This window comes from Paralichthys olivaceus, chromosome 22, assembly GCF_024713975.1.
Source record: "Paralichthys olivaceus isolate ysfri-2021 chromosome 22, ASM2471397v2, whole genome shotgun sequence".
NCBI classification, from domain to species: domain Eukaryota; kingdom Metazoa; phylum Chordata; class Actinopteri; order Pleuronectiformes; family Paralichthyidae; genus Paralichthys; species Paralichthys olivaceus.
Window position 1 is genome coordinate 4202849 of NC_091114.1, and position 25890 is coordinate 4228738.

General features: G+C 41.5%; 1 protein-coding gene across 11 annotated transcripts in view; it reads right to left on the reverse strand.

Moving 5' to 3' along the window:
* sorcs2 (sortilin-related VPS10 domain containing receptor 2) overlaps window positions 1–25890 on the reverse strand; it is a 284239-nt gene that overhangs the window by 37602 nt on the left and 220747 nt on the right. For all 11 annotated transcript variants that reach the window (XM_069518801.1, XM_069518795.1, XM_069518794.1 and 8 more), the window contains 4 exons: window positions 16558–16722; window positions 14430–14503; window positions 8941–9005; window positions 2182–2300 (listed from right to left, as the gene is read on the reverse strand). In XM_069518801.1, the coding sequence (XP_069374902.1) occupies window positions 2182–2300; window positions 8941–9005; window positions 14430–14503; window positions 16558–16722 (423 nt within the window). The remainder of the gene's footprint in view (window positions 1–2181; window positions 2301–8940; window positions 9006–14429; window positions 14504–16557; window positions 16723–25890) is intronic.

The following is a 25890-nucleotide window of genomic DNA, read 5'->3' on the forward strand; positions in this document are numbered from 1 at the left end:
CTGCAGCAGGCTCTACCAACTACCTTTTCAATACAGGGATCACTTTCGGGATGACATTAAGTGAGTGTGTGCTTACTTTGCATTCTTTGCTGTAACTCAGCATATTTCTACAGTTGGAAAGCACCAGGGGGGCCAGGTTCGAGCCCCAGCCCCTCATATCTAACCATTAAAATGATCAGGCTTTCCAAAAACACCTAATAATAATCAGAATAATAATACAGTTGACAGAAATGTGTTAATTAATTTCAACTTTGCTGCGTTCTCACCACAAGTGTAGTGAATTTATTGTTGCGTTACTTGCGTGAGTTTTGCCACAGGATCATTTTTGTTTACTCGCAGCTCTTAACCAACAAATATTCGCCCGTTCTCCTCTAAGTGCTGGCTGAAGTGTTGTGGAGAAGCTAGAGAAGCCAACGCCGCCGTGTGTGGCTCCACAAGACCACACACAGGCGCACGCTGGAGGTGGAGGCTCGGGGAATCTCACCTCTCCAGGAGCTGGGTCTGGATGACGGACGTTTCCAGTGCAGTGGTCAGTTTGATGACCTGCCTGCTCGGATTGGTGGCAGGATCTGTCTCAGGTGAGTTTCATTCTCAATGCGTATCTATGCTCACAGGTGTTGGGGAGCTCTACTGTTCATGTGGCACAAAGAAAGTTGTATAAATCCTATAAAGTGTCAAGTGGGAGCTGCATGGAGTCGATGTGTCTGAAGAAACGACACTCACACACACATTTCTCCCACATCTGACATCAGTGGGCTAATCCATGAAGGATAACGGACCTGTCTGCTGTTGCCTATGAGATTATAATTCGTCTCACACACACTCAACGCACCTGCATACAAACACACACACACACACTCACACACAAGATACAACTCTTCCATCCCTCTGCACAGATTCTATACTATACCAGCTCATGTATACTCTTCTGTTATCACATGCAAATGGGATTCAGCCTCGGCCTCCTCAGAGTCTACAGTGCTGCGCTGCATGGCAAGTCAATTACAGACAAGACAAGATTCATTCTGCACACTGTCCTAATTCTCTCTCATCTCAAGCAGGCGGCCCTGTGTGTTGTCGGAGCTGCAGAGTTTATCAGTCAAACCGACAGAAAGCTGCAGTCCCAGCTGTGTGCGCAAACACAACTCAATAGATACACTGGCAGATACTACGCAACACACACAGACGCCGAATGATAACAAGAAGCAGGGGAGATGAAGGATTCAGGAAGATGCATTTAAAAATGTGCAACTCTGTGGTGTTAATTCTCTAATTGCTGCACTAAGTTTAGAAGTATGATTAATAAGAGAGCGCTGCTGACACGAGCTTCCACTCCTTCCACTCCGCTCCACTGCTTTGAGCTGAGGAAAGGGAAGTTTACTTTGAGGCGATGACATAGTGGGAAGAGTTGTTGTTCAGAAAATCTCAAGAATTGGAAAAATGACTAGCCTCTCTCTTAGGTCCAGTTCAGACCTGGTATCAACATCTGTCCTCAGAGATCTGATCACATGTGGTTAGCGTTCAGTATGTGAGTTCACACGTGGTATTAAATGTGTCCTTGTAATGGGATCTCACTTCCCTGCTCTGCATGCAAGTGAAGGACAGGACATTTGCTCGCGAAGACCTAATTATGTTGTTGTTTGGACATTTGATGGTCAGTGTTTGGTCACACTAATTAAACGTATGGGAAAGAAGAAAAAGGTGCAAAAATACTTTGAGTCAGAAGTCGTCCACCGATGTAAAAAGTATTATTTGTTTTGTTTTATTCTCATTATGCAGCTCAGGAGCATCTTTTGTCAAACCCTCTCAGCCTGATAAATGGCCACAATGTTCAAACTCCACGACCTCTGTACAAAACATAGACTTTTATTCAAAAACCAAACTGAGTTAACTGTTGTGGCAAATTCATTTTGAAAGTTAAAATCACATCACAACCACATGATTGGATTTTCTCCCATCAAAAATCAAAGCAAAGATCTACTTTCCAACATTGATTAGCAGGTTAATGGGAAATGCAGTTCTGATAGTGTGCAGCTTAGGAGGACATGCTTTTTATATTTAAGAGTCTTTACACCAGTTCATTGATTCTGGGAATTAATGAAGAAGCTTATTCAAGTTAAATCAGGCAGAACTGCTGCTTGCTCAAAACATTAGTACCTTTAAACTTTCTGATGTTTTTACCTTGACAAATATGTAGTCGTCCTGCACCAACAGCGAATTGTGGTCGATTTTGCCGAGGAACTGAGCCGTCACCATTTTGTCTGAGCAGTTCTGGATGAGACAGGTGACGTACAGGTAACCTGCGGGGACAGACAAGGAGGAATGGTTATCAACTAATTGATCTAACAACACAATTTGGCTCACAGGGCTTCACAAGGTTCAATATCCTCTACCTTTGACTAAGAGTGAAGAATAACTACCCCCCCCCCCCCCCCCCCAACAACACCCAGTAGAAACCTCAGAGAGAGCTACATGTGAGGGATCTCTCCCCCAGACCCAGAGGAAAGACATGTCTAAATAAATGATGAGGTGTATCAATGTTTAAACTATTTGTACATAAAAAGTCTGACAGAGATGAAGGGAGCAGCAGCAGTGACGAATGTAATGATGTTGCCAGTAATAGTAGAATTATGTAAACTACAGATAAGAAAAAATAGAAGTGGTCACTCAGTAGAGCACATAGCTCCCCAAAGGCCCAACAGTCCTCTTTTGAAACCACATTTACATTCAGTGATCCAGATATTTATTTGGATCTGCACCAGATTGCACACACTCATAAATATCAGCCACCTAAACATGATCAAGATCCATGAATTATATATATACATATGTGTATATTGGTATCACATATGGGTGCCACCAGTTCTAAGGATAACTGATATTTAAAAATGAATATTAATGATGTATCAATAATACACACACCATGATAATAATGTGTAAAGAAACCATCTGGTTCACACTCCACAATAATATAATTAAATAAACACAGCAGTATTTGTTGTAAAAAGTGACTAAACACACAGCAAACAGTTAAAAGTGAAAGTTAAAGTTTATTCTTGACTGAGCGTCATTATTATTATTACTGTTGGATGGATTAACATGAAACTTAGTGGAAGGCTGTGGTGAGAGGTGGTTTTGGTTTGGATCTGAAAATCTAAAATTACCAAAATTACCATTTTCCTTGATTTCTCAGAGAATACTTCATGGATCTCGATGAAAATAACATCAGGCATATTAAGGGGATTAATATTTATGAGTGTGTTGAATTTGATGCAGATCTAAATAAAAATCTGGATCTAGAGAATTCAAATGTGGATTAAAAGGGGACTTGATTGAATTCAAGGGGACATGTTGGGCGGGGTGACATTTTAGTTATTATTTTCAAATTTAAAGATCTATTTTGAAATATATCCAGATCCATAGTACATAATAAACAGTAAAAGCTCGTCTGTAGCCTGTGATAGTAAGACACAGCTGTAACCAAAAGAGTAATACTGAAATAAAGCAAAAATTGCAAAGCAAGAACATTGCTAATTTTCAATGCATTTTTAAAAATAATTTTTGTGGTTTCTTCTTTTGCAATAATCATGTAAAAATCTGGTATCATGACAGTGATAGTTTTGTTTGTTCCATGTGCATTTGCAACGGTTTAAATATTTAATACTGTAAAACACACAGGGAACAGATTAACTCACGTTCCAGGCTTTTTTTTTTGCCAAATATATTTTGAATATTTACAGACTTTTAAAGCTCATCCAAGTAAAGTTCCAGCAAACAATCTGAGAGAGAAAAGTATCAGCAAAAAAAACCCAACAACTTTTTTCAGTATATGAAAAAAGTGCATTAAGCATAAACAGGCCAATGGACCAACAGAGACAGAAAGGAGGGAGAAACGATGGAGGACACACACTCGAGACAATGGAGGCAAATAGAAAAGTTGAGACATCATTTTCCAAACTGTATAAGATATGACAGCTTCCCCATAGACTTAAAGCAGTACTAGCATCCACATGGCCAGAAGGGATTATCCTCAGAGACACACTGAGAGGTTAGCGCCTGTTGCAAAGCTCCCTCAGTATTGAATTTCAACCAGCAGCTGCATCAGCAACATCGGCTGCTGAAATTCAGCCGTTATTCTCCACCCAGAGGTGACAAGCTGGCAATAGAGAGAACACACACACACACACACACACACGCGCACACACGCACGCACGCACGCACGCACGCACGCACGCACGCACGCACGCACGCGCACACACACACACACACGGCTCTTTATTCAGCTGTGAGTTATGATAGCAGGGACACACATGGTGCACAAACCCACTTTTTTTGGATGACAACACTTATTTTGACCCACGACTGGCTACATCCTAAACCTGCACACAATGACTGCGATCGTCAACATGACGCCACAGTTAACAGATACGACTTAAAAGCTGAGCAACATCCTCCGTGGATCAGACGTTTACCACATTGACTTTGTCATAAGTCTTTAAAAACCGTTATTGTAACGATACACAGATGAGGCCGTGGTCTTCCATCACACAAACACCAAACCTCAGAGAGCTTTCAGCCTCCAGGGATGAGAATATGCTCAGCAAATTTCATGGAAATCTGATTATTAGATTATGAGATTTTAAGTGTAATGTTGCCAGTGGGCGCGACAGGACAGCAAATGGAAACGGTTCATCCATTCCTTTCAATTTCATGCAATCAGCCAAGTAGATTGTAAACATGAGGACATTTTTTATGTTACCTACTGAAATCAGACCCGATCGCCGGCCTCAAACCTGGGTACGTGGCTTCCTGTCGTAGGAACATGGGCCAATGATCAGAGTGATGGGACTGCAGAGATATGTAGCTCCCTTGCTTTATTGCCACAGTAATTCAGGTATGAGGTATAAGACATAAGTACCATGACTTCAAATAATGACAAGGTTGAACAAATAAAGTAAGGCTGGTTTGACAAACAATAATTCAAGTGAAATTATTAGTACCATTGTGCCACACGTGAGTTTTTCTTTTGGTAACTACTTTTTCATTCTAGTGGCGGGTCTAGGATTTTTCTAAATCATGGGCCATAAACGGCCCACAGATTACACAGAGGGGTCAATTAGATGTCCAACATCAATGCATAATACCTGATTCAGTAAGAAGCACATTTAACTCATTACTTGTTTACTGTTCGCTCTTCAGCTTTGATTCAAAGTCACACATCATTGAATAAATTCTTCTTTGTTCAAACACATTGTTCTCCATAGCTTACAAAATACAAATTCTTAACAAATTGTCAGATTTATTGTCAGCAATGATAGTAAGTAGTAGTTGAATTGTTTAAAAAAAAAAAAAAAAGTTCAGTTCACTTCAGGGGGCCATGATTTCAGCTGCTGCCCCCTGACTCCATCACTGGATCCACCCCTGTTTTATTAACCAATTCCCTGTGTTTGACACACAGGGAGGAATGGTTCATACAATCCATCAAATTTAATGGCCCATATTCACATATCACAATTTGCCTCATAGGGCTTTACACGGTGTGACATCCTCTTCCCTTAACCCCTAAAGACTGAGGAAAAACTGCCAAGGAAAGAACCTCAGAGAGCGTCACATGTGAGGGGTTCCTCTCCCAGGACGGACAGAAGTTCAACTGATGCAGCGTGTGTGACTATAACAGCAGTGTAGCCCACCACTACCATGACATATGACATCAATACTGTTCCAACCGTTCAGTGACACCTTGCACCCAATGGATGGAGGCGTTGTCATCACGTTTCTCCAATTCTTTATCAGATTGCTCACATTCATCTGTTACCTGTCTCTGATTTACACTGGCACCTTTAAATATGTGCGACAACCTTGTTCCTCATTAGATTAAAAGCACCAGAGAACATAATCAAACACAATGAACCCAAATCGACGTAAAGTCCACATCACCATCCATCGGATCTGCACTCCTCTCTCGCACTCAGTCGTCTTTGTTCATGAGGTGTCTGGTCCAACAAATGGACTGACTTATTTATTGAAAAACCTGGACATTTAATCAAAGCAGCATACAGCAGAGAACTCATTAAAAAACTATTATATTGGACTATGTGTTCAGTTCCAGCTCGTGGCACTTCTTCATGCCACTTGCTGTCCTCGCACACCAGCGAACACAGACACACACACACACACACACACACACACACACACACACACACACACACACACACACACACACACACACACATTTCCTGTGCAGCCGAGATAATATGACAAGGAAAACTCAGAGTGGATAAATAGTGATTTTGAAAATATGAAAAAAAGTGAATTCTGGAATAATTTATGACATTAATTTGACAGCATGACACCTATCTTTAAAATGTTCACTGAAGGGTGTGTACTGTGTGTGGGGGGTGTTCGTGCACACATGTATATCCTGGTCTGTTTGTCTACAGGCCTCAAAACGCTTGCATGCCTGTGTGTATCAGCGCATGAACAAGGTGCGCTTGGCTTTCCTGCACATCAATCTCCCTAATGACACACACACAGACACACTCCCTGCCAGCCTCCCTGTGCACATGGCTCATCCATCAATGGACCCCCCCTCCCATTTCTCTGGAGCCCCTGTCTCACTGCTCAGCGAGTGGTCCCCACTTGCACCCCCCAAAAGGCATGGGCACGGCTACTCGCCTCTGCAGAGACTCTCACAACTTTATGTCCGTCTTTGTAGCAGGCCGCCGTTTAACCTTGGCCGTGCCGCATGTGACGGGAGGAGGGTGAGATGGTGGGGAGTGCACGGGGCGAACAGATTGGTTTGGCATGCCTGATCGCGCCAGCCCCGCTTGACTATCTATTTATCTGGTCGCAGACGCAGGGAGAGGGAAAAGGGAAGAGAATGCGAGGGAGGGGGAGAAGGAGTGCGGGGTGGACCATGTGGTGCTGCCTAGCCCCAGGAAGAGCTCTCAAGCCTGGGCAGCTGGCCCAGACAGACAGCCTCTCTTTTTCACCCTCAGCAAACACAGGCAGCCTTGTTCGGGCTGACAGCTTTCACATTGCAGGCAGCTTCTCTCTGTGTGTGGGTTAAAAAGACTGAGTGTCTCCTTGAGGGATTCAAGAAGTGTTGGTATTTTTTGTTGGAGGGAGTTTTATGGAGGACTAGAGTACGAGACTGCAAATATAAAAACATATCCTTCACTATCTGTCACCACTCTCTGACTCTGCCTACTCAGGTTTATTTAGAGTGGGGGGACTGGGTTGGGACACCCAGAGGAGTTGAAGTCCACACACACACACACACACACACACACACACACACACACACACACACACACACACACACACACACACACACACTATACAAACACAATCTCAAATACACTTACTACTTCTATTACCCTGTTGGCCCTCGGTAATGAGTTAAGCACTAACCTGCCCGTCTGTCACTCAGCTGATATGATAATCCAGATCCGCTGGCGTTGCCCCCTGAGGGCCCCTGACCTCCCCTCCTTAATTTATCCATTTATTCCCCACTGACCCCCCCACACACAAACACCACCGTCCCACCCACAGCAAGGTCACCAATTCATATTCCTACCTGCATTTACGCTGCAAGCAATGTTAAAACTATTGCCCCCTTGATGGGAGAGAGCACGTTATAATTCTGCAGACTGCTGGCAGAGAAGTGATTCTTGTTTCCAGAACTGATCTGACAAAGCAGGTCAGGAATCCTCCTTCAGCCCTTGAAGAGATACTGTATACTTATATGTGTTTTGTTTATAAGCTAAATGATATATTATTTGATGAATCACATTAACGGCTGGGGCACAGCGGCTGCAGAACTGCGGCAGAACGGCTGTGGAACAGCTTGTTTTCATTTCCGCGCCCATGTTCAGAGATCAGAGCTGGCACACCGGCTGCAGTTCAGCCGCTGTTCGGCCGCGGTTCAGCCGTGCTGCTCTTCTAGAGATTCGAGGTCTTGCCGATTTTTTTGTTTTGCATGTAGTTCTCACCAGAGTGGACAGAGTAAATTATCTTTCAGAAGCAGAATCGGGGGTTTATTGCCGAGTAGGTTTACACATTCAAGGGATTTGCTCTGGTGTGTTTGTGCAAGTATAAATATAAAAAAATAAAAACAGGAAACTAAATAAACTATAAATATTTCAGCACAGTTTCAATGTTTATCTGTCGAATATGTCACAAACATCAATGTTTGCAGCAGTTGCTGTAGCCTACCATTTCAAAATAAAAGCACTCCAGCATTTCTGTGGACTGAATCCACACATTTTGTTTTTTCATTGTGAAATATTTGCTGGGGTGGAAGATGCACTGCATCATATTGTATAGTACGGGTATTTATTTGACTACCTATGAGTACTTTTATAAGGAAATACTGAAGTTATGCCAGAAACCTCAGGAAGGCTGTAGTATTAAAACATAAAGAGCTTCTGGTGATGGGAGGTGGTTTCTCTCTCTCTCTCTTACAAACCCTATGTAAAAACATTGTGCTGGCATTAGAAGCTCAACTGCAGAACCACAACTGCCCCAGACGTAATGCTGATTTTAAAATGGTATTTATTAATCATGATGCCACCCAGTGTTTTAAACTGTCTTGGTCTTTCAGGGACGTCTCTACAACATGACGTTTATGTTTATCTGAAAAGCTTAACACCCTTGAATCAAAGGTGGGAATTAACCATATTATTAACAACCATGATTAATTGACTGCTTGCTCTCAAAACATAACAACATCTCATTAATTTCTTTAGTTAATTATTTTGTCCTGCCGTTACACCTTGCAGAAAGTAGGGGGTGCTACATCCCAGCAAACTTGCATAATCAGGTTTTCAAAGGTTTCACATAAGTTTACCTTGCACCTGAAGGGAATCCATTAGAGTCAATACATTTTTCTGTGCTAGTGTGACATCAGGAGGTAAATGAACAGGAACATCACTGTACCTCCACTCGTATCTTGCATTTCCATGTGCACAAGATCAGGGTCCACATCCACACCAGATACAGACCTGGAACACAGAGGGTTGTTACATGATCAGTTGCTTCAGAAATGAGACAAAAACAACCTGGCATTAACTTTAGATTAGATAAGTTTACAAATGAGCACATTTCAGGAAGATCGTGTATGTTGAATGTCATTAATCTGATTTTTCAATTTATTTTCAGGTTATTATACATTAAACATAACTTTGAACATTATACTTAATTTCATCACCACAGGGGCAGATACTGTATTTATTGAAGGAATATAAAAATTAAACATATAATGTTCAGTTATACAATGATTTAATCATAGATCACAATAAAACAGTGTGTATGTGCTGTATCCTTTGGTCCTGTTCGAAACAGAAAGCTTTGTGAACATGCACAGCTCAGCTCTTCTTGGAGAGTGCACTCAGATGTACTCTGGCCTAGCATGCTTGAAAACCTCCAAAAATGTTTATAACCTTATTCTGTCTTAGAACCACACTGACATGCTCCGCAGTGCACTCGCTCGATGTGCCCTTCAGTGAGTAGTAAACTAAGTAGTTCATCTGATTAGGACTGTGTAGTGCAGTTGCTGAAATTTCCCCAGCCCAGTAAAGATAGAGTGGAGATTTAAAACCTCATTACTTTGCCTATAAAAAGAGTTTACGAGCAATTAGCAGGCCGAGGAGGGACGAGGGAGGAACAGGGGAGGGAGGCCGGATCAGTGGAAATGCTCCAGGAGCTTCAGCTCATGTTGCAGGTTGATGACTCAGTCTTCCTCAGTTGGTCAATATGATCAGTTTGCTCACATATCCGTGACATTCAAGAACTTCAAGCAACACATATGAGTGTTTGCTGATTTACTGCTCCATCAAAGACGCTATAAAAGCCACCTCATATTCCAATTTTACAGCGCTTCCTCTCACGGCAGCTGACGATGGCATGACGAGTTCAGATGACCTCCAAGAAGGTGTCAGAGAAAACCAACATCAATCAGAAGACTCTCCGTAATGGTCAACAAAACAGTGTGGTTCACCTACCATGCAATAATATTGACTGTTATTGTCAGATTGACTAACCCTAACTCTGCAAGGCCCACTGTCTACATTACCTGTGCATTGCATATATAATACAGCTCAGCTTCGGAACACATGGTCTGGAACCAGGCCGACCTTCTATGAGACGAATATCGACCATTAACCATTTGATGTGGAGCAAACAAATATTGGAAAACGGACAAAAAGGCAAAGGTAAAATATTCTTTTCCGCCTGAATTTAACCATGCTGTGGTGATTTTCATCTCTTTGGACTCTTTTCATCATCTCTAAAAAATGCAGCACGCCAGAGAGGGAAGTCGTGTTTGTTATGTGGTAAATGTAACTTAACACTGAGTGATCTGATCGTGGCGGACATGATTTTCGCTGTTGTGGTTCAACAATCAGAGACGTCGTTATTGCACTTCAGGATTGTGGGTAGTGTATTACCTCTCCTTGATATCTAGACACAATTTTTGTTATTCTACAAACACAGTTGATATTATACAGACTTGTGGCTTCTAGAGGATCATACATAAAATTGTTTCACAATCACGTAGCGTGGTTAGTCTACACTGGATGGTAAAAAAATATAACGGCTGATATTGAGCTCTATTGGTATACAAGTACTATTTAAATGCAGCCATTGTGTCTATTAGATTACTGATGTGTTGAGGTGTACCAGTACTCTTTCAACAGCTTAAAGGTTTTCAAAATACAATTTGATGTACTTTGTTATTTCTATTATGTGACAAAGTGATCACAGCTTTTTTTTTTTTTTTTTACTTTAAACAGTTGTGATACTTGTCAAACTTTGAGATGTGTTGTGATCAGTGTTTTGCCTGGAATGGAATAAAAACAGAAACATATATGACATATAATGTAAAAGTTGACTTGGTAGGTGATGAGTAACAATCGTACTTAAAATAAAAGGCAAGGAGAACAAACACCTCATCTTTCCTAATCTTTTAAATGCTCATAACCAACAGGTCCAATGCTTCCTGCTCAAGTGTCCTTGACTTAGGCTTTGAACCTGAGGCTTCTCACTCATGTTATTCTGGATAAAAGTGTCAGCTGCATGCTTGAAATGCAAATGCCCAAGACTGAAGGTGAAAGCTTTCTCTGCGCCGGCAATACATCATTTATTCATTCCACTAACGTTTTTGGTTCGGCTCGAGCTTCATCACGGCCTACAGTAAGAGTGAGGGATTTCCTCCTCCTCTGGTCAGGGAAGTGCAAGTAGGCAGACTGTGAGGGCTGAAAAGGGAGGCAGGGGAAATGAAATGAACGACAGACATGAGTGATAGAGTGACATGAGGTGGTAAATAAAGAAAGGTGGATTGCTTTAGAGGAAAAAGAGGAGGAGGAGCGGCACGCTGCAAAAACATCCTCCCCGGGCCGGAATTCAGTTTCATCCCAGCTCTGGTTTCACTGCGTTGCTATTACTCCTTTAACCGTGTGGGTTTCACAGCATTTCACTTTTATCGCCTCTCCTCAGACGTGTGCTTTTGTTGTCAGTTGTCATCCTGTGAGACGCCGGTTCAATTTCAAAATGGCTGTTACGTTTTATTCAGGCTGACGAATAAAAGAGCAGCCCGGGATCACAAAGCAAGGTATACTGCAACACAATATGCCAGACCACCCCAATGGCAGATTGGCTTTAACTTGATGTGTTTTTATGTGATTTATACGCTCTGGCTGCCAGACTCCTGTTCTCTTGTTGCCTTTTATGACTGTTAGGCCACAGGCAAGGCAAAGGCCACAGCCAACAACGACTAGCTAACTCAGTCTCCTTCTGGCTACACATATTTATAGCACATGTATGCACAGGCACTTTTTTTTCTTACAGTATGTGCAGATCTGAACACCTGCGTATGTTTGCTGCAGGCAGTTAAGTCCAAGCCAAATAAAATAAAACAGTGGTTTAGTTTCGGAGTAGCAGGGACTAAATATACACTGTGAAATAATCTTTTGATGTTCTACTTCCTGGACAAAGCTTTAGCCAGGCCATATAAAAATTCAGCTGGATTCAAACTATAATGACGTGCACATGTGAAAAGTAAAATGTTGGTGAACCTTAAAGGATTGGTTTAACAGTTTAGAAAATTATGTGTTTTATTATGAAAGGATTGACATCATCTGCATTAAATAATTGTGTGTGGTATTGCTATTATTATTAGGTAGTTTTCTGTGTTTAGATGTTCACGCAGGGAACAAAATCAGCGTTAAGGTCACCAGATCTGAATTTTTGTACATTCTTAGGTTGTGTCAATCTCAATTCTTGACTGCACAACTTTTTTTTCCCCATCATTTAAGAATTTGGAACAGGTTCTATTCGCTGCGTTTTTTCAAATCCGTCAAAGGCGTTCACAGAGTTAGCAGTTGGTAGCGTATCAAACTGGACTACTGACATCCTGAAATAGACTTGGAAGCGATCGCGATAATTTCACAGCTCCTTAAACCGAAGATGAAATTCTCCATGTTCTTGCCGGCTATTTTATGCAGTTTATTTGTATCGCTGGTGATGTGTATTGTCCGATTTAGATAACTGTTAATTACAGGTGGAATAGTTCAGGTTGGACATTCAGATCCTAAATCTGATAAAGAGAATGTAACTTTAGCAGAAAGAAGGAAAGCACTTATGGCCCTCTCTCCTTCCTTACCCTCTCCTTTACTCCCCCTCACCTTCAAAATTTTTACGGCGCAGTGTTTGCATGATTTGTGCGTTACAGTTGGTGGTATAAATCAGAGGTGTTTTGGCGTGCGAAGGAACTCATTTACTATCGACAGTGAGAGGAAACAAACCAACAGGAGCTCGCAATGCCTTCCTGACCTTCAGAAGATGAAGGTGTGTACTCAAATGTATTGAAATGCACCATATTTGAATGCATCGTTTTACACCAATGCATAATGGACAGAGAGGAGAGTTAAGAGAGAGTTAGAGGAGGATGGAAGGAAGGTGATAAGAGGGAGAGAATCCTGAAACAAGATAACATGAAGGTGAGAGTGAGGAGAGGAAGGATTGGAAGAGATCGCTCAAGCTGTGAAATATTACATGTGTGGGAAAAAGCTATATACCTCCGCTTGCTGTGGGCACGTTTTCAAGAGATTCTATAAAATGGTTCTGCTGCATTAACTCCAGTGCTTACGATAAAAATCTAATTCAGATTTCTAGTTTAAGAAAAATCGGAGCAGAAGTTTGAGTTTTCTTTTTAATGTTCCACATAAAGTTGATTTATTTGCATCTGGGATATAGAAATCAATATAATTTTATCGTTTGAGCATTATTGTGTAAATAGCATGATGAGATCAGTAAAAAAAATAGCCCCATTAACTCTGCAGGAGCTCAACTGAATGTCTGGTACAGCTTGATCAAAATAGACTTCCTGCAAGAGCCTCTCATTTAAATCCAATAAATAAATAAATTAGGTAAAATAAAGTCCCACATCTGCAGACTACCATATTTGGTGCTCCCTGGGAAAATCATCAGAAGTTCCCCTGATGAGAACTGAGAGTTTTAACTATTTCTAGATACACTTATTAACACTTATTTGCTTCCTATCCAGGAGTGAGACAAGTGGATTGATATAACTTAAGATCAACCTTGAGTCCAACTAAACATTTATAGCATATTTGAATAAATTCCCTCAGGGTGTTCCTGAGATATCTTGTTCACAATGGTTTGGACAGAAAACCCAAACACATAATGCCTCTGGCCACTGGGACTACCTCCGCACTGCTACCAGGCTGTTCCAAGAGTCGCGATTTGCATAAAAGAATATGAGTTTTACTGCACCATAAAATAATTTCACCGAATTCACAGAAGTCTTTGTACCATAAGCACTGTTCCTCTCATTTCTTTACATGTTCAAAACTGGAACCCTTTTCAGGGGAGTGTTCCAGGGTCCTCCAGATACCTGTGAGAATACGACATTTCAAACATTGAGCTGAATTCTAATTCAGTCAGGACCACTCTCGTCAAAGAAATCTTCATTTGAATCTGCGTAAAATACATTTGGTGGCAGCCTGAGACAGAGAGAGCACACCTCTCTGTTGTTCCATGTGCCTTCATGGAAAGCTTGAGACAAGGAGAGCAGCAGCAAGACGCCCAAAGAGAACAGGAATGTGACAACAGAAATGACGCTGAATAAATCAAACACAGGAGGAAAAAGGGGGAGCTGGGGTGGAGGTGGGTTGCCAAACGTCTTGCAGAGGAAGCAGCAGGGGCAGGCTGGCTGAAGCAGCTGAGATAAGGTGCCTTGTTGGAGCTTTGTTAATGAATGCATGGAAGGGAATCAGCTGAGCCATGATGCTGACCTACTTTGAGATCAGCTGCTGGAGCTGTCAGGTGAGCTGAGCCTGACTTTGTGGCCTGGCTGAACTTTGCTCAATACATCCTAATCACTGATGAGAACGACGAGCTGAACTCACCAGAACACTCTGTCCTTGGTCACACGCTCCTGAAGCAAAGTCCACTTGCGGCCCAGGTCTGTCGAAGCAAAGATCTGGATACAAAAGGGAGAACGCAATTAGGAAACACTCAATGAGTGTCGCATTAAATAATGAAGCTAAACCAGATTTTGTGTGCAAGTGTGTACTTATGTCTTGAGCAGTGAGAAGGAGTGTGTATTTTTAGCAGTGTGCGTGTATCTAATCTTTTATGCTATTGATCACACCCAAACTGAAAGTCTATCAATTACCACACAAAACATATCCTTGATGTATGAAAAGAACACTGACGCTCGAAAAGGATTTAACCTTCCAAACTTCCTCTACTATTCAAAAACAAGCCCTCACTGCTTGCCACTGACAGATCCTGCATAGTTGTTGTTAAGGTTGTACATCCTGTCTGCACGCCGATCGTGACGACCTCTCCTTTGCTCGGGGCGATCAGAAAACATGCACTCAGACACATTTCTAAAGCGCGTTCTAGCTGCCTATTAGCAGCTGTGAAAAATAAAGCAAATCTCCCACATGACCTTGATGGAAATCTGTCCCTGTCCTCACAGACCCCCTTAATTTGCACGTTCTGCTCCGCGTCCTCACATCATCCTCTAGCTAAATGATTTTTTTTTTGTTCTGTTTGAATGGATTCTTTGCCTCCATCTGCAGCCTGCCCATATGGAACAGATTAAAAGCTAATTGAATTTCCTGTTTAATTACGTGTAAATTATTGAAGTTGAGGAGGAGTTGAGCCAGACTCTGACTTATGAACTATTGGACCTAATGTCCCACCTCTATTCTCTCTCTATCTTGATTTCCACTTGACAGAAATAAATGTCAATGTGTGTCCGTGTGTGTGTGTGTGAGTTGTGAAATACTCACAGAAATGTGTTAATTATTGAATTTGACATTTTAACTACTAATCTGGAACAGTGTGTGTCGTTTGTTCTTGTTGAGCACTTCAACAGAAACGTGATCTTTCCATCTCAGCTTGTATTATTTCATGTATATTAGTACGACAAGTCTTGACAAGCATTTTTTATTCGTTTATCTAACGATTATATTTGGACGGCACGTTGACTCCCTGGTTTCATTTGTTTTGTATTAATGCCTCAGAGTGAAAGAGACACAAGGAGATATTGATATCAACCTGTCACGTGAGCGTACTTAGCCCGTCTTCTACAGTGTTGCAGCCTTGACTGTCTCATCTCAGTGCCTCGCAGCAGCAGGACATAAGTAATACAAAGGACGGCAATGTGATGTCCTCACCTGCGTGTTTGCTGGGACTGGACTGACATGTTAGAACCACGGAGGCTATTAATTCCACTTTGTAGCAGAGAGGGCCGGATGTAAAACTGCAGTGTACGACTCAGAGAGCCGTGTAGCAGAAATATTACACTGCTGTACAAGCTTGTATGTGCGTGTAAGGCTATTACTTCTGGGAGCAGCAGCACTACTAGTTTAGGTACATTTCCCAGCAGCATTCAGAGCTACAATCCCTTCTAGCTACTAAAAATTATGTAATGTTTCCAGCAGCAAGTTATTACACCACTTTAAAGGGATAGTTCACCCAAAGATTAAAAAGTCACTTGTTACCGATAGAGAGGTGAAGTGTTTGAGTTCTTAAAACACTTCTGGATTTTCAGGGGAGAAAATCCAATACAATTGAAGAAACTGGGGATCAGTTCATCAAACGACAGAAAAAACGTAACATGCCTCCATACTTCTCCTGTGGTGTCATCCACTGGCTGCAATGCTGTTTATCCATGAAACTCCAAACGTGTTTCGTGAACTCAAACACTTTACCCAGCCCTCAATCAATGTAATGAGTGAACTTTCATATCCCCTTGAGAGAAGAACAATCTGTGCATCTAAAACTCTGACCAATCCATTTCGAGAGGATGTGTATGTGTGTTTAATAATTTACCCTCCCACTATATTGTTGCATGGTGAATCACACATCAAGTTTTCTCTAAGGTTTTTTTTTCTGTGAAAATTGAAATTGAATGCAGTGTCTGCAGAGGCTGCTTTAACATCACTGCCGTTTTCCTTTTTATTCTCTCAGCTACAGAATGAACTCTTCACTGTGATGTGTCTGTTGCGTTCTGACACCCACCCTGCCCTCCTTGCAGTAGGCGAGGAGCTTGTCCTCCTCCTTGGGGTGGAAGATGAGGGTGTCGGGGGTGAAAGCGATGGACTGCCGCTGGAAGGAGGAACCTTCGTCTGTGCTGATGAACAGCATCTGATCCCGTTCGTTGATGGATGAGCCCACCAGCACCACCTGTATGACAGAGGCGCAGATAGACAGAGAGGAGGAGGAAGGGAAGAAAACAGAGGTTAGAGGTGAAACGGTCAGAGGGTAAAGTCTTGCTCCGTCAGCGGGTCTGTTGAGGACATGCAAAGCCACCGTCCTCACATCAATATGTATATTTAAAAAATGATGAATTTAAAGGTATGCATGGCCACGCACATTTCTTCAAGGCCATTCTCCAGGCCACAAGAACTTTCTATCAGCCGTACATGCTGCTCAGAATGTGGCAACACTGTATTGACTATCTATTCTGAGTTTTATAGCTCATAAAGTGAAGGCATTAAACAGGCGGCACAGCGAGACCTGCCAAGCCACCAATCACATTTATGTCCCGGACACTCAGGAGAGAGGCTACCAATGGGCCTGATCGATAGGAACTAATGAACCATTCACATTCATTAGGACTTCATGAGAGGTGGGAAGCTGTCCAATGAGGGTTTCTAGGTGTTGTTGTTTATTATCAACACGGTGGTGCTTGTGTTTTGTTTTTTTTACAGTACATCAACCTTTTTTGCTGTTTTTTCAGCAAGCAAAAAAATGAAAGCACTCGCCGACGGCTGCCTTCTTTCTCAGGTTTAAATCAATGGATCCAAAGCAGTAAAGAGACATTAAGTGTATAAAAGGAAAGTGGAGCTTGTAAAGATATTTAAAAGATTAATTATGTGTTATGCATGCACACAAATAAGAAGCAGAAAGCACTCTGGGTAGACGTTATATAAGGAATGATATTTCATATTTCATTCTCATTTGGAATCCCGTGCATTCACATATTCACACAACGCCCCTTATTCTGTACAACGTTTCCACCTCGCCTCCACAAGGAGCCAGAAATAGAAAAGTAAAAACATCCGACCTCATCAAAAGAACAAGATTATCATGGTTTTAATAGCCACTAGTTAAGGGGAGTGAGCACACTAGCATTTAGGGAAGAAAGGCTTTATTGTTGTGTGTTTATCTCTGAGGTGAAACATCGCTCCAGCAAAGTGAACCCGCCCACAGCCGGCCAGAGACCGGCAACAGCTGCCCCATCATCATCAGCCGGTGCCAAAACAACCAAATAACAGTGAGGCATTTTGTCTGTGCCTATATTTACTGTTAGTACTTTTTTAAGTTTTAAAGTCACAAACAATTATGTGAGTCTACAATACACAACAGTACATTGGGTGAGGATTCAGATTCTGCTTAGAGCCCCCAAAAAAGGCCTGGACCATTGTAAGAGAATATATCCCATCAATTTCTATAAATTCATGATAAATGGTTATTAATATTTTGACATTCATATTTTAATTGGTCAAAACAAAGTAGAACAAATCCAATCAGATTGATATTTTAGTGTTTTGAACCACATCTTCTAATTTGTCAGTATCAGATGTGTGGATATGAAAAATGTAATCTCTCATGTTTCCAGTCAATAACCTTCCATCTTTTACATTGTTCCTTTTCACTGCGGAAAACAAGCACATTAGCTGCTCGTGTTTCTTCCTTGACTTTTCAACTGATTTGTCTGAGCTGCCTTGATTGTTCTTATCATTATTATAAAAGCCACAGCATCAAACTCTCACTCAAATAAGCTGTAACTAGATGTTTTATCATCTTAGATAGATAAAATGAATTTGTATTCCTCCGTGAGACACACAAGCTTGGAAGTATAAGCATGTGTGCACACGGATCCTTTTCAGTATTCTAATCATGACCACAATTAGGCAGCAAGCGTAGCACGCCTCGCGTCTTGCTGGTTGCACTACTTGAGAGTCGTGTGTGTGTGTGTTTGTGTGTAACTCTTGCTTGTTCTGTACACACTTGCCTGAGCAGCATGGTCAATTAAAGGCCCACTGTTTGTTTGGCTGCCAGAGGAAGGCCAACAAGGACAAAGAGTGTTTCAGCAGGATAGAAAAGGCACAGAGGAGAATTATAGTTCTTTTCTTCACATTATTTATTTTGTCAATGTGGACCAAGCATGTCTGTATTTGCACCTGGGGACTGCCCACAGTGTTGGGCTGTTAAAGCCAAGCAGCTCCACTGGAAAGCTCATGATTCAGTGCCTTGCTCAAGGAGACCTTTGGAACATTTGCTCAGATTTTTCCAGTGGATTTAAGGATTTAACAAACTCTCCTGAAGCCACAACTGAGCAACAAAAAGTCTTAGGAATTAAAGGCTGTCTGAAAATTGAGCATTTATTTATATATGTAAAAAAAAACAGTTAAATTATGGAGCTGATGCAGGATTTTTTTTCTTTCTATAACATGGCAAATGATGGCGTGAGACAGTGGAGGCATGCGCTCTACAAGTGCCCATCTAGTTTACAAAAAACTTGTTGGCAAATTACCATTGTGCAGTACATCTCTTTTGGTCAGTTCAGTTGTTACTCCCCAGACTAATAATTTAATTCATTATGTTTTTTAATTTGTATTTTATGTACACTTGTGTCTCTCTCTCTCTTATTATTACTAAAAATAAGACTTTTATCTCAACCTGATTACTCCTGATCCACCTGATTAATTAAGGGTTCATAATATTTTAGGCCCAAATAGCAAAATCCATGGCTTCTACCAGATAAAGCCTTATTTTAATTTCTCACTTTGGTTTCTCTTTGTGTCCCTGTGAGGCAGGACCATCAATCAGGTCAGACTGCCTCTGCCAATATGTCTCTATTTAAAGGACATCACCATAACCTAGTTGAGTTCTGACAGCTGGACATCATCAGGACACACACACACACACACACACACACACACAGGCTGCCCACACACTCCACATCACCAGACACTGACTGAAAATGCACAGTGACACATGAAAAGCCAGTGATGGATTGTTTCATTCATGCAACATGAATGCATATATGATGCATGTGTTGAATTTAAAAGAAATGTACTTTTTGCTTTCCATTAAAATTATTTACTAGATATGTTGTGATGAGCTGCTGCACAGACTCTGATGATGTCAGAGAGATGTCATCACGGTTACCTTGATTCAAGCTCTGTGTTACAACTGAGGGATAAAAGATTCTAATACATAGCCTAGTCTGGATGGAGTATGTACAAATGTTGCTTTTCAGTTGCACTATGGGGAATGTAGATTCTAGAGCTTGATTAAAGAATAAAAGTGAGGACATCTCTGCCTCTGTTGTCTTTTTCATTTGTCTCTCTTTAATCCATCTGTCTGTGCCCCAACATCACGCAAGTGCAGTACCAAGCCACCGAAGTAGCCCATTTTACTTCTAACTCGATTTTACAAGGTATTTGCTCTGATGAAGGAATTTTGCTTGCACACACATTCTACACATTTCTATATATCTGTTTTACCCCTCATGCCAATCAAGTCTACTTGAGACCCCCCATCACCCCACCACAGGTTGTTTTTAAGATGTGACCATTTCAACCAAAGAGTTATGTTTTTCTTTCAAATGGTGTTAAATAGAAAAATATATAATTATTCTTCATCTTTCACTCTCATCATTTTTTAACCTCTTGCATTTTTATAAATAATTTAAAGATATTAAAAAATTCAGCTGACAGGCTGGATTCAGGTTTGTGGGATTCCCAAAGCACTGACTCCGTCACTGATACACTACCGTCTCCTGATGCAGTAACGTGACTTGCCAACAAGTGGCACTCTTGTCAAACTGTAAGCATAAGCGCATGACTTCATATCTTCACTCTAAAGTTGAGACTGAGCTCCAGTCACCAACTCGCACATAAGTCTGTGAACTTTTTTGGGAAGCAACACAAAATGAGGAGGGGGTGGGGGCAGGCAAACGCTACAGTTGCTCTACTGTAAAAGATAGAATCCTTTGCAATCAAAAGACTTTGATACATTGCTCCCCTGTAACAATTCCCCCTGAGTGATAACACGCGCTTGGAAGCACAGTGAAGCTATTGTGTACTGCAGTTAAAAGCGGTCCCCAAACTTCCTGTCCCTGCGCTGCGGACCGGAGATGTGTGACACATTAAGGGGACTTAAAGAAACAAAAGTCGGCCCGTTTTAATCCGCGAAACGCTTGAACACCAGTGTGGCTTTCCAGAGAGCTATCTCGAATCCATGCGACATCTGATAATCTTTTGATCACAGCCAGTCTGATAAAGGCGGCTGATCGCTGAGGCCACACGAGCCCTGCTGTGTTGACACACATCAGAAGGTATCAGCCCTATAATCTATTATAAAACAACACAATCTACTTAGCAGCTTAGAATAGCTTATGGGGGAGTGAGTGCTGGCGTGCAGTCGGAGCAAGAACAGTGTGAAGGTCTAGGAGCTGCAGGAGGATAAGAACGCCTGTGTACATTATCTCCGTATTGCATGTCACAACTTTGAACAGTTGAAGGGCTTTAATGCTGCAGCCTTATGAGGGTGATGAGAGCTCCTCAAGTGTGGAGAATGGAGAAAGCTTGTACATGATACACGTGCATGCACAGCATCAGAACCACCTGGAGAGTATGAAAGATGTACATGCATGTGCACACAGCTGACATACTGTAGGTGGATGAGGCACGTCTTCAAACATCAAATTTAAAAAAGCCTCTTAACGGGCCCCAGCCAATTTAACAGACTAGTGCAGTGCCAGTTCTTAACATGTCTCTAATCATATAATAGAAATAGAAATAAAAAGCTTATAAAAGGGTTGAGGGGCTCTAAATGTCTATTAAAAGATGCTGCTGTGATGCATTATTGGAAATCTAAACAGTATTAGTAGTACTAACAGTATCTCTGCCTTTGTGCATCAGATTAAATTACTGAATAGCTTGGCTGACCTTTTTAAAAACATAATTTCCCCTTTCAACCTCGGTCTTATTTTATGAATGTCCTCTTATATCCATTAATAACATTGTACTCATCAAGTTAGTTGTTCTGGTCTGTTTGCATAGTGACAGCATCACAAAAACAAGTGTCCAAGAAGCGTAAGAAATCAGATTATAAAGCAGGTTGTACACAAACCTCTAAAATCCATTATATTTTACAGACTGACCTCCTGTTGTAATTTTATATATTGACTCACTTTCGTTTGGCCCAACACTGTGGACAACCAAGAGGTCCCTTCCAGGTCCTGTTATCAAGTTGAAACAGTGAGGCTGCTTTCAGACAGGCACTGAACTCCAGATAATGTCCTGATATTTTCCAGAGGTATGTGAGCACTCAAAAGTCCCAGCCAGTTGCTGCAGACTCTTGGATAATCTCCGAATGAGAACACAGCAGGAGATTCTCCCAACAATATACTAGATAGATATCTGCTCTGATTGGCCTATGAGACCTTATTCTAATGATCCCAGATCTCCCCAATTAGTTTAGTAAACATTAAATCAACTTATTAAGAAGGAAAAATACAAAATAAGTTGTAATAAATCAGAATTATCCTTTGTCGTTGACATCTGGGTCCACACACTCAAACATACACATGCAGAGTGGTAGCTGCGGCTCCGGCACAATTGCTTTCCACTCAATTAAATATGTAAATTGCTTGGGATCTGGTTTCCACTGGGAGAGAGGGAGGGCCCTGTGTGATGGCAGCTCACTGTGGCCTCATGAGAATTAAGACCTCGGAGAGCAAAGCAGCATGGGAGCCACCATACAGCATGAGAAGTTTGACGACGTGATGTTTTGCTGGCATGACCTGTGTGGGCCTGGGCATCGAACCAATTTGGTAGATTAGCATATTCGTTGCTCAAGATATTACTATATTATATTGGAAACTAACAAGAAGATCAGGAGGTAGAGCGGGTCATCCACAAACCAGAACGTCGATGGTCGGTAGTTCGATTCTGTATGAGTGGTCATGAAGACTGGAAAAGTGCTATGTAAATTGATGAACAAAGCTTGATATGTTTCAGTAAAATAACTTTTCAAATCAGGCTCAAATATTCCTCAAGTCTCACCTACAGAAGGCCCCTGAATCGTGGACAATAGCCTCAGTCCGAGAAGGCCAAGGATCCTCTTGAGGTAGTAAATGGTCTGTATTTGTAGTACTTTTCTAGTCTTGATGACCACTTGATGCTCTTCACAGCAACGTTTTGCCATTCATCCATCCACGCACACATTCATACAGTGAATCATCTATGTGCTGCACTTTCTGTATCACACATCACTCACACACTGCCAGCACAGCTGTCATGGGCAATTTGGGGTTCAGTGATTTGCCCAAGGACACTTGGTAATTCACGATGGAGGAGCCAGGGATCAAACCACTGATCTTCTGGTAAGTGGACGCCCCGCTCCACCTCCTGAGCCACAGCCGCCCACGTTGTCAAGTCTCACCTAACAAAATTTCTTGTCTCTTTATTCAATAGTAAGAGACACTTGTTGAGTGTTGGGTCCCATTTTACGTAGAGTGCCATGTTGTAGAAGTTTGCATTAAGGCCAAAGAGATAATAGTTTGATTTTGTGGCACCAGAGTGGACTTGTCTTCATTTCTTTTCCAGTGTGATGCTGTGATGAGCATCATGGAAGCAATGAAGGCTTGTCGCCTCCGCCTGTTACTTGTGCGACACTATCTCAGCAACAATTTCCATCTGTGTCTATTCAAGCAGTAGTCAAATATCCTTCAGCTGCAGATTATATTTTACAGCCGTAAGTAAAAGATGATAGAAGCTAACTACGGTAAATATAATCACTGTTTTCTGGCATCACACACCACATAAAAAGAAGCAAGCTTAATTACTGAGGAGAGGAAAACCGTCAATCATCTTTTCTTTTTAACGATTTTTTCCAGAGCTCCAGAAAGCTCCAACGCTCTACTTCTCTGAAGACAATGACATGGTGGTATTTTGTCTCATGTTTACTTGAGCAACTTTCCTTCTTAACAACATCTTCGACTGAGGAAAGATAATTCCACTTGTTTCCAGTGTAGTCTCACTTTTGTCAATATCTGCAATCAAGTCAGACTGAGAATCGTATCAACAAAATGTCACTGGATTAGGTTAATCCCTCAAACAAGTTGTTTCCAGACACAGAGAGAGAGAGAGACAAAAAACATCAAATCAAGATTTAAACACTGCTCTAAGAAATCTCTGTTGCTCGTCCTGACTCCAAACTCTTACACCTCTGTGAAGGTGAGGTGAGAAATGATACACGTTTGGCTGGAACGGAGAATCAGGGATGCAAACATGGGCGACACATCCTGCGAGGTGTCTGATACAGGGAGATGAGAGGTCTGAGAGCTTTTTCGTGCCCACCTCGGATACAGCGCAAATGCATTAGCTGGAGGTGTCCCTGTGCATTATACATATAATCTTTCTCACCTGCTGCTGCTGTGTTTGTACCACGGTGCAGGCGACTGGCAAACATGGCGGGCTCAGACGAAATCCTACATGTTGGCTCGACTTCAGAGGGCAACATTGATACACACACACACACACAGAGACACACACACACACACACACACACACACACACACACACACACACACACACTACATGCACTTGTCCCCATTTTACCAACAGTTAAATGGTGTGTTCATCTCTTCGCTCGGTCAAGCTGAAATATATGAGCTTGTGCAAAAAATGTGCGCGGCGCAATGCTGTAAACGTCTATAAGCATCCAGAATGAAACTCACCAGAAACAGATTGTGGCATCGACCCAAACTAGCAGGCCATCTAACTGACCCCTGGTCAGCCTATAGCTCTGGAAACAGCAGTCATCGAGATGTAGCTACTTGAGAAGACAGTCAAATTCCCAGAGCTAGGTGCAGCTCTGGACGGTCTTGTGGACCCTCACACACAATGGTGCCGGATTTTCTGGTGTATCTAGAACAGGTTCAATGCAAATCTTTGCAGGTTGTGTTTATAGGTGTTGCTCATGCAAGTATATGAGTATTCACTATCAATACTGTGTCCAAACACGCATGAGCAATGCAAAAATATGCTTTGCATACGCAGCATTAGAGGAAATACATTGTAATATTTTTCAAAATGGTTGATGACATTGACATTGTCATTACTTCTTGTGCATTCATGTAAATTAATTCCTCTACCATAACTTTTGTAGCTTTAGAGCGGGTGTGTGTTTTGTGTTATAGCATAACAACTAAGCATATTTGATCCAAATGAAATAGAATTAAAGGGAAACACTGAGGCAGAGAATGTGTGGTAAGGCTAAGACAGTCAGCAAGAATAGAAACAATGAAGAATGGTGTGCGTGTGTGTGTGTGTGTGTGTGTGTGTGTGAGTGTCACTGCCTGTCCCAGATTCAGCCCTGTTATCTGTTAGCTACTGCCTCCATTTGAAGCCACCCAAAGCACAGACACTGCGACTGACAAGGACTCTGTCTTTTTTTTCCCCTTTCATCCACTTCTCTACAGCAACTCCTCCAGCCGGCTGTATTTATTAATCTGCATAAAATCAGATGGAAGTTTGGTGTGTTGTGGGTAACAGGGGACAAACAGATGAAGATCAGATAAATACGAGTATTCTGCTGTATAAAGACCAAAAATAGAGAAACAATGAAGTTGAAAAAAAGCAAATGAAGTCATCCCCCCTTAATACTGTAGTGTTATACATTTATAGGCCGATTATTATAACCCCCAAAATAATTGTCTGAGGCTTTACATAAAGCCTGAAAAAAGCAGATACTGCACTCTGCCTTGGGACGATGCTGAAGGAAAATGCTTCTGAATGGATCATTTATAAACCAAATGTCCTCTTTCCACTTGTTTCAATTGACTGAATAAATGATTAAGTTTGTCACATTCATTCTTGACAGAGTAACAACAGCGTCACAAAAAACCTAATCATATCTCCATGTGTTGAGTTCTAACTGTCACTTCCACTGAATGACTAAATGGTTAAATCACTTGTCCAAAAATGATATACAAATAAAAATGTTTACATGAGTTGATATTGATAATTATCATGATAAATATCTCATTATTTGTTCAAGTTTAAAGACCCACTTGCCATGTACTTATACTTTTACTAATTATAACTTCAGAGTTTACATGCAGGTTAATGCATTTTCAAATTAAAAGATCTAAATATTACCAGCAAAAGACTTCAGAAATAAAATCAGTTGTTACAACTTAATATCCCCTTTTTAAAATGATGCCTAATTTTGAAAGTGGTACCTAAATAGATTACAAATGTCTGCTCTGTTGCAATTTGTAAAAACAAGATTCCTTTTCCTCCATCCCTGTCTCGCCTCTGATGCATTTCA